The 10346-nt window shown below is 37.6% G+C and overlaps 1 protein-coding gene across 2 annotated transcripts; it reads left to right on the forward strand.

Moving 5' to 3' along the window:
• The first annotated feature begins 614 nt into the window (after positions 1–614).
• LOC131061558 (putative ABC transporter C family member 15) lies at positions 615–7391 on the forward strand. Of its 2 annotated transcripts, XM_057995288.2 has the most exons (11): positions 615–722; positions 1014–3586; positions 3706–3792; positions 3923–4630; positions 4719–4883; positions 5153–5447; positions 5533–5747; positions 5846–6151; positions 6247–6310; positions 6421–6660; positions 6761–7391. In XM_057995288.2, the coding sequence occupies exons 2-11, from the start codon at positions 1262–1264 to the stop codon at positions 6865–6867; spliced, it is 4512 nt and encodes a 1503-aa protein (XP_057851271.2). In that variant the 5' UTR covers positions 615–722; positions 1014–1261; the 3' UTR covers positions 6868–7391. The 2 variants fall into 2 exon arrangements, with proteins under 2 accessions (XP_057851271.2, XP_057851272.2); XM_057995289.2 differs by lacking the exon at positions 615–722 and having other exon boundaries at positions 753–3586.
• Positions 7392–10346: the final 2955 nt, after the last annotated feature.

Raw genomic sequence — 10346 nt, forward strand, 5'->3', positions numbered from 1 at the left:
TTTTAAGAACTCATCCACCTACCAATATTGTTTTTAAATGTATATTTACTAGTATATCTATATTTAAAAAATATAGGTAAATTATGCCGAGAGATATCTTATAATAGAAGGGAATCTAAGATTGCAGCAATATTATTAGTATACAAGAGTTTCAAAAATATGGATAATAATAGAATTGTTTAAGTATGTACTAGCATTATCTAAGACAACAACATGAAATGGGAATTTAGAATCGTGAGATACTCACAATGTCAAGCCCACTCCTCCACTAACCTCTCAACGCTACTTGATTTTATTGATTGTTCCCTTTTAAATATTATGACACTCTTCCACTATCATTTGAATTTAACGGTTTCATATAGTTGAAAACAAGTGGCGAGGGTTCTATTTTATTTGAAATAATAAAATAACACCTTTACAATTGAATTTTTGTTTAAGAGCATTTTGATGTCATTGTAGATGCATCTTGGCATAATTAATTTAAAATCAACTGAAAAACAAAACTTAAAATAATAGTTTAATTTTACGAAGTCAAAGTATCCCTGCTTTAGGCAGCGACTTAAAAAAGAGGGCATAAAATGATGCGATTTTCCAACTTTGCTGTGTATCTAATTTATTGAAAAGTTGGCTTTGTTCCTTTTGCCTATTCGCTAAGTATACCTTTCGAAGTCCAGGCCAGCTTTTTTCATGGCCACTTTTTTCTATCAACACTCGTTGATATTGTATGTGCACCACTCCTGTTACTACTTTATTTGCTCTGCTTTGATTTTTCTGGAAAATTTAAGCCTTTCATTGATTAAAATATGCAATTTCATGTTTCATTGACTGCAGTACCACAGATGAAACAAATATTATATAGTTTGTGATTAGCAGATTTTTCACATGCATCTAATAATTATGCTTTCAGTTCTATCAAAAAAGGATTTTATATTTTTAGGTACTCCAGAATTTGCATAGGGACATGGAAATTCATTTGCAATATTTAGAACTTTTCTGGTTGCGTTTTCTTGTAGGACTCTTAATATAAAATCAGGTTGACTTGATCTCACTTCGTTGTAGAACGTGGAGTTTTTAGGGTTTCTGCTTGCAGAGGTTATTTTGGGAACATTTTGCAGAGAACCAACTTGATAAGTAGTAGACTCTTTCGAGTTTCTTGAGTTGGAATTACGCTTGTGTAAAGCTCAGATATTCTTTGGGATTTTTGTTGGCACAGTTATTTAGGCAATTTTTTTGGCAGAAGGCCAACTGAAGAAGTATTAGAATGGGAGGAAGTGTACAGGTGGGAGGGGTTCAAGATTTGATTGTTAGAGTGTCCTTCCGTCATGGAGTTGTCATTTCATGTCAGTTGATTTTCGTTATTGCCCTTTTGGTAAGGAAATGGGCAGTTAGGCTTAATAACAGGGAATGCCATGTACCCCTTGAGAAGAAGACCCGGGGAAAAATTCAGTTGGGCTTCAGGTACAAGGGCATTCTGACTTGTTGCATTTCTCTAGCTGTTTTCTACACCCTATTTGCTATATGGAGGCCTCTGTATTGGTGGTTGAATGAAAGACCTAAAGATTACGAGGCAGAGGGAGAGTATATTGTTCAAGCAATAGCTTGGTCTACAATGGCATTTTCTGCCTATCAGTCTCCCACAGAAACGAGGAAAGATAAGCTCCCAATTTTATTGAGAGTTTGGTGGATCATATTATTTATTGTCTATGCCGTTTTCTTCTTGTTTGACATTTTACTCTTGAGGGAAAAAGAAGTTTTCCCCACTTCTATATGGGTTGATCTATTGGGTTTGGCCATCAGTAGCTTCTTGTGTTATGTTGGATGCCATGGTAGAATTGGTGGAGACTCATTTGGAGAGGGGATGCATGAGCCTCTTTTGGATGGCTTTTCTGAGAAAAGTGGAAACCCCAAGCCAGTCACACCATATGCAACTGCAGGCATTCTCAGCCGGATGTCGTTTTCTTGGATGAGTACTTTATTTTCTGTTGGCTTCAAGAAACCTTTACAAATTGATGATGTACCTCAAGTTGCAGGTATGGACAGTGCCGAAGAAGTGTACAATGTATTTAGAGATCGGCTAGAGGCAGAAGGGATTCTTGACACCCAGTCAATGGCAAAAGCCACGCTAATGTCTGTTTGGAAAGAAGTCATCTTGAGTGCTTTTTTTGCAGCAGCATATTCTTTTGCAGCATATGTAGGTCCATCTTTGATTGATGCATTTGTACAATATTTAAATGGAAACCAGCAGTTTCAGTATCAAGGCTATGCTCTAGCTTGTACATTTATAGTAGCAATGTTGGTAGAGTCCTTGGCACAGCGCCATTTGTTTTTTAAGTTGCAGCAGATAGGCCTACATTCCAAAGTGTCTTTCATGGCTGCTATATACAGGAAAGGTTTGCGTCTTTCTAGTCAATCAAAGCAAAAGCATACAAGTGGTGAAATCATCAATTATATGAGTGTAGATGCAGAACGTATTGGGGATTTCAGTTGGTATTTGCATGAATTCTGGAATGTCCCTTTACAAGTTTTTCTAGGCCTTTTTATCCTATATAAGAGCTTGGGCTTGGCCTCACTTGCAGGACTGGCAGCCACGGTGATAGTTATGATTGGAAATTTACCTATTGGAAATCTGCAAGAAAAGTTTCAAGATGAAATCATGGAAGCAAAAGATGAGAGGATGAGAGCGACAGCAGAAACATTGAGAAACATGAGGATACTAAAATTACAGGCCTGGGAGACCAGATTTCTATTGAAACTTGAAAATTTGAGGAAAGTGGAATGTGGGTGTTTGAAGAAGTATCTTTTCACAGAATCTATGTTATCATTTGCGTTTTGGGGAGCCCCTACGGTAGTATCAATTGTTACATTTGGTGCATGCATGCTAATGGGAGTGCCCCTAACTGCTGGCAAGATTCTCTCTGCTTTGGCAACATTCAGATTACTTCAGGATCCTATATATAACCTCCCGGAATTCATATCCATGGTTGCCCAAACTAAAGTGTCCCTAGATCGTGTAGCTATATTTTTGAAAGAGGAAGAATTGCAATATGATGCTGTAGAACAAATATCCAAGGGCACAACTGATATTGCAGTTCATATCCAAGGTGGAGAATTCTCTTGGGACCCTGCACCATCTAGTTCAACATTAAGAGGTATACAACTGTGTGTAGAGAGAGGTATGACAGTTGCAATATGTGGAACAGTGGGGTCAGGCAAGTCGAGCCTTTTAGCTACAATACTAGGAGAAATACCGAGAGTTTCGGGCACAGTAAGGTTGAGTGGCACAAAAGCGTATGTAGCTCAGTCCCCGTGGATACAAAGCTGTAAAATTGAGGAGAATATTCTCTTTGGGAAGCAAATGGAGAGGGTTAGGTATGAGTGCATACTTGAGGCCTGTGCTTTGAAGAAAGATATTGAATCGTTTGCCTATGGTGACCAAACAGAAATTGGAGAAAGAGGCATTAATTTGAGTGGTGGCCAAAAACAAAGAGTACAGCTTGCACGGGCATTATACCAAGATGCAGATATCTATCTCCTTGATGACCCTTTTAGTGCTGTTGATGTACATACAGGCACTCATATTTTCAAGGTAGGTGTATTGTAATGTAATGGAAATTTTTTATATTAAGGCATCTGACTGTAAAATTGTAATGAACTTGGTCTGGGCAATCTTTTTAGATCCTTGAGATAACCAGCTTTTTGTTGCAGGAATGCATCCTTGGCATTTTGAGTAAAAAGACTGTATTTTATGTAACCCATCAAGTGGAATTCCTGCCAACTGCAGATCTCATTCTGGTATGATGAAAAATTTCACTCTAATATAGAAATAATTTATCCTACTATTGCCAACCTCTAAATGCCAAACATTAAATGCAAGAGAAATTAAAAGATAAAAAATTCACCAACTCATTGTTTTTTTTGATAGGTAATGCGCGATGGCAAAATTACTCAAGCTGGGAGGTATAGCGATATTCTGCAGTCAGGCACAGATTTTTTAGAATTGGTTGGTGCCCACCAAAAGGCTTTGGATACCATGGATGCTAATGAAAATTCCCATCATATAGGTGTATCATCAGAAATTGATACAGTGGAATCAGATAATTTAAATAATAGTCTACTAAATGAAGCTAACCCAAAGGTGCTATGGATAGAGGGCAATGTTGAGATTTCTAGGGGAGACAATGACTGGGAAGAAAGAAATAAGAGTGCAAGTGATGCTGATCCCGAGAATAAGAAGGCACAGTTGGTGCAAGAAGAAGAAAGAGAGACTGGCAGGGTTAGCATTCATGTATACTGGTCTTACATCACAGCTGCATATAAAGGATGGTTGACACCTTTCATTATATTGTCTCAAATGATGTTTCAACTATTGCAAATTGGTAGTGATTATTGGATGGCATGGGCGAACCCAACAACCCTTGGTGACAGATCACCAATTAGTAACTCCCTTCTGATTCGGGTCTATATTGCTCTATCATTAGGCAGTTCCTTGTTTGTGCTTATAAGGGCAATGCTTCTTTCAGTTATTGCATTTAAGGCAGCTAATCAACTTTTCAGCAAAATGCACAGGTGCATCTTCCGTGCACCAATGTCATTCTTTGATTCAACTCCAAGTGGGCGTATTTTGAATCGGGTCAGTTCAAGCTCGTGTTTACTTCATTTAGTTTTGCGATTTGATTATGATTGTGAAAGGGAATAAAAATTGTGCTATTCGTCTATAGGTATCAACAGATCAGAGTGCTGTAGACTTAACAATCCCTTTTCAACTTGGAGCGTTTGCTTTTGCTGTTATACGGCTCATTGGAATTATTGGAGTTATGTCTCAGGTTGCTTGGCAGATCTTTCTAATGTTTATACCAGTGGCTGCAATTTCCATATGGTACCAGGTATTGTTGCTAAACTAACATTATATAGCATGCTATCGAAAATTGTGTTTTTGCTCAAAGTTTCTGCATGACTTACTGAAGGAATAGAAACAAGCTGTTAATGTGGAGAAATGGTGTTAACGATCAACTGGACTGTTTAATGGCAATGAAGACTTTATTCTGGCAACCACCTTTTTAGCTGGACTGAACATTTTTTCTTTGGATAATAATGTTTAAATTATTTTAATGAACCAAGATACTCTTGTAATCCTACTTTTTCCTGCCTGCAGCAATATTATATAATCACAGCCAGGGAATTGGCACGGTTAGTTGGAGTATTTAAAGCTCCAATTCTACAACATTTTTCTGAGTCCATTTCTGGAGCAATGACAATTAGAAGTTTTGATCAGGAAGACCGATTTGTGAAAAATCTTTTCTGTTTGTTAGATGTATTTTCCCAACCTAGTTTTCATGGTGCTGCAGCCATGGAGTGGCTGTGCTTTAGGTTGGATCTTCTGTCAACTTTCGTATTTGGATTTTCCATGGTATTCTTGGTTAGTCTACCACAAGGTGTAATCAATGCAAGTAAGTACACGAGAACTATGTGGAGATGTATGCAGAACTTGTGTTGAGGATCAAAGCAAACTCATAAAATAATATATTTTTTCAGGCATTGCAGGCTTGGGAATAACCTATGGGCTGAATCTGAACTCTTTGCAAGCCTGGATGATTTGGAACTTCTGTAATGTGGAGAACAAGATTATTTCAGTTGAGAGAATACTACAGTATTCATGTCTTCCCAGTGAGGCACCTCTGGTCATAGAAAAGTCAAGGCCAAATTTTGACTGGCCAGTTAAAGGGACAATCGAGCTTTATGATCTCCAGGTCAGTGTTTGGCAGTTGGAAATTATTCATACAAGTATTTAAGCTTATCCCCTTACAAATTTAAAGTGTGCTCAACTGATAAGTATGCAACTTGTTAGGTACGATATGGTCCACATCTTCCACTTGTTTTGAAAGGCCTTACATGTACTTTTCCCGGAGGAATGAAGGTGGGAGTGGTGGGGCGAACAGGAAGTGGCAAATCTACTCTTATTCAAGCACTCTTTCGCATTGTAGAGCCAGCAAGGGGCAAGATTCTCATCGACAATGTTGATGTCTCAGAAATAGGTCTCCATGATCTAAGATCCAAACTAAGTATTATTCCACAAGATCCAACAATGTTTGAGGGCAGTATACGCACTAATCTAGATCCACTTGAAGACCGCTCAGATGCAGAGATATGGGAGGTGGGATTCTTTCATCCATTAGTCAACACAATTGTGAAGTATCGTTGCTTTTAGCAAGCCTTATGAGCTACTAACAAAAATATTCAATCATGTAGGCCTTAAAGAAATGTCAGCTTGAAGAACTTGTGCGTGCAAAAGAAAACAAACTTGATTCTTTGGGTTTGTTCCCCTGAAACCTCCAGAAATAAAGCAGCTTTTTTACCATACTGTTTTTCTCTGTTGCTCCCTTGCTACTTGGATTCAGGCTAACATGATAATTCTTTTTGCAGTTACTGAAAATGGAGAAAATTGGAGTGTAGGTCAGCGCCAACTTGTGTGTTTGGGGCGGGCATTACTAAAACACAGTCGTATACTGATGCTTGATGAAGCTACTGCATCAGTGGACACTGCAACTGATGGACTTATTCAGTACACGTTACGCAATCAGTTTTCTGACTGCACAGTAATTACTATAGCTCACCGAATTCCAACTGTAATTGACAGTGACCTGGTTCTAGTGTTGGATAATGGTAAAGCAATTTTGTAGGCTTTTTAACTCTGAATCTGCATCTTTTTTACAAGGTTCTTTTGTGAATGCTAACAACATACTGATATTTTCTCTTGAATCAGGTCAAATCTCCGAATATGACTCTCCCAAGAAGCTCCTAGAAGATAACTCTTCATCATTTCTGAAACTTGTTTCAGAGTACTCGTTGAGATCAAACAATTTATTTTAGAAATTATACTTACCTCAATGTAGTGACTTACATCAGCTTTGATCACTCACAAAGTTCACATCAGCTTTGATCACTCACAAAGTTCCTTGAGTGTGGGTTAATGAATTACAACTCTATTTGGCATATAAGCATACAACTTAACTGGATATTTTATGATAGCTGCGTCCATCCTCATGTTAACAGGAGCTATAGAGAGATAAGAGAAAAACAAACATTTTGAAAGGGTAACGTATGGTGAGCAAGCTTGACAATGAGATGCATGTCATGACCTGCAAATCTACAATCGGTAGTACAGCTTCAAATTTGGGAACAACTGTGGCTTTGTTTGCCATTTTTGCATTTTGTGGGAATTTCTCCTCTAAGTAACTGGGCAGATATGCATGACAGGTTTGGAGGAGAGGCTTGTAAACATATTCATGAATATAGATCTTTAAGATGGATAAGAGCAAAAGAGTGTAATTTAATTATATGAAACAAGCAATACTAATGTAATTGATGGATCTGACATGGCAGAATATGTTAGGAATTGCATGCAGAAAATATCAATTATATGCAAATAATGATTAAACAGAGGAATGAAAAAAACACAAAAATAATAACCGAGACAATTTTAACGCGGTTCACCCAAACTCGGGTTACGTCCTCCAAACAGAGAGTCCAATATTATTATCCAATAAATCGAACCGAGTACAACTAGCGATCCCTTGCAACTTAATATCGTTGCAAAATGCTACAAAATTCTCTACAGAAAAACCCTAACCCTTAGCCATTTTATCAAGATTTATGTCGGTTACAATATTTCAGCCAATAGAAAAATAACACCCGACGTTTTTATAAAATAATAAAAGTCCTAGGGAGTGCGCAAGGGGCGTTGCCCCCAAACCTCCATTGAACAAATTGGGGGGAAACTGTGTCGATAAAAGTGGATAAAATTTAAACTTTGAGTTTGATTAGGTTCCATATAACAACAAAATATTCTCATAACTATTGTTGAATTGTTGGTGGCTTCTTGCAGATTACTTCTTATTCGGTTTCCTTGCCTTTTCTTTTGCACCACTTTTTGGTTGCTGTAAGTGGAGAAAAGGCGGTGGGTTTTTTTATTCTTATTTAAGGACTAAATAATGCTCCTTTTTTCAAATGTAATGGTTGGTATGGAGCAGTAGAAATAGGTTTTTTGTTTTCAGCATATAGGAAACCTTTCTGGGTGTTTTGTATGTATCTTTTTTTGAGATTAATGGAAGTACATGTTGTAGGTTAATGTTGTTTTAAACTATTTTTCCATGTTTGGTTGTTTGAATCAAATTGAATGCATTTGCATTCCTCTTTTTATTATTTTGTTATAAGAGCTTGTAGGCACATCGATGTTTGTTTGCATCAATTTTGGTATCAAAGCAATCTGTAATGGCCCAAAGGGGAGTCCATGTCGATTGAGGGCGAAGGGGTAGGAGGAATGAAGGCTCTCAAAGGAACATTGGTGAATTGCTTCAAAGAGTAGAGACCCTTGAGGCACAATTAAAATTGAATGAGTCTAAAGAGGAACCAAAGAACTTGGTGAATGCTACTACGTTATTAGATCCTATGGAGAGGCTTATTGAGGCATTGATAGAACAAAGTTCTACGATAAAGGTTGACATTTTTAATTTTAATGGCGAGCTCAACCAAATGCATTTCTAGATTGGGTCAAAGAATTGGAGAAGTACTTTGTGATTGGAAAATGAAAAGTGCCTTCCAAACGATATGCAAATGTAAGGACAAGGTATGTAAGGTGATTATAGATGGGGAATCTGTTGGAAGGAGGCGTTGATATGTTGCTGTGGTTGTCACTGATGTCGAACTCGTTGTTTCGGTTTGGTTTGGAATGTATGTGGTACATAATTATCTTGCTGTATTGTTGGTGTAGTTGTTCTGTTGGTTGTTTCAGAAGTGCTTGGGTTCGGAATTTGTTGTTGGTGATGAGTATTATTGTTATCTCTATGAGTTATAGTTTTGGTATCATGGACATGATGGCTATGTGGTTCGAAAACATCTTTGTGTTCTCTGGGTGTTGTGGCATTGATCGTTGCTGGTTGTGAGATTCTGTGTTAGACCTATCCTTAGGTTTGGATATGATTTGTGGAAGCGTGTTTGATATGTTATGGGTCTCACCGTAGTGTGTGGAGATCCAGATTTGAGTTATTTGCATTAGAGAGTATGTTTTGATCAATGATTGCTTAAATGAATGTGTAGCATGTGGATGTGCTGTTGGTTAGGTTTCGGTGATTGCAGATCAGTGGATTGATCTTTGGAAGATGTTTTTTGGTCCTCTCTTTTTCCTGGAGTGGATCAATGTGTGTTTTTAGTTCTGAAAGTATTTTTTGATTTAGGCCGACTTGGTTCAAGCTTTGATGATTTGTCTTATATAGAAGGATGAGTGTGTTTGAGTTAGATAATGTGCAGAATGTGGAGAGAATGTAGATGATGTGGTGAAAGAGCGAAGATCAGAGGAAGTTGAGCAGAGCAAAAGAATTGAGTTCGAATGATATGCAGGTTGTGTTGAAGCCTGTTGCAAAGAGTTGAGACTGAGTGTTGTCAGTTGAGATTAGAGTTGTTGTGTGTTGATGTTGGTCACTTTATACGGAGTTCAAGGACAACTTCATGATTAGGAGATCCTTCTTTTTAGATCATTTTTCTGTATCTTGCCCTGAGTGCAGTTAGCTTTAGGTTTTGCAAGTCCTCTTGTATCTTGCCCCATGAACAATTAGCTTTGGTTTGCAAGTCCGGAACAGTAAGCTCCCTTTTGTAATCATTTCTATTCATAGTGGATATATTATTGTGGGCAGGTGCTCACTTTGGTTTTTCCCTGTTTGGGTTTTCCACGTTTAAATCTTGGTGTTTATGTGTTGGTTAATTGTTTATACGCTGCAATAATTATTTGTTTAGATTGATTCACCCCCCCAATTCTGCCTTGGGTTCAACAATTTGTATCAGAGCGTGGTTCCTTTTGAGTAAGCTTAATCGTTTGAGGTAGATCTGATATGGCATAGGACGTGCATTACAAGGTTCCTATTTTGGATGGTACAAATTTTTTGTATTGGAATGAGAGAACAAAGTCACATGTGGAGACATTGCATAATGAAATTTAGGAGATCATTCAGATTGGATATAAAGAGCTGCAGGGTGGTGCTAAGACTTCGGATAGGATAAAGTTGAAGGAAGCTAATGCAAAGGTTAGAGCTATAATTCTCAACTATATAAGTGATTCAGTGTTTGGAAGGGTAAAATGATTGAAGGAAGCAAAAGCTATGTTTGGCATATGAAGGTGATCCAAAGACAAATTATGATAGGTTGATGAATCTGAAGCATGAGTACTTTAGAATGATGGAAGAAGAGAGCATTGAAAACTATATTCATAGAGTGTTTGATATTGCTAATGGCATTAGAGCTATTGGTAGAAATATAGAAGAATGTGATGTTGTGCATAAGATTTTGTTGACTTTGCA

Source organism: Cryptomeria japonica, chromosome 3, assembly GCF_030272615.1.
Source record: "Cryptomeria japonica chromosome 3, Sugi_1.0, whole genome shotgun sequence".
Taxonomy (NCBI): Eukaryota; Viridiplantae; Streptophyta; class Pinopsida; order Cupressales; family Cupressaceae; genus Cryptomeria; species Cryptomeria japonica.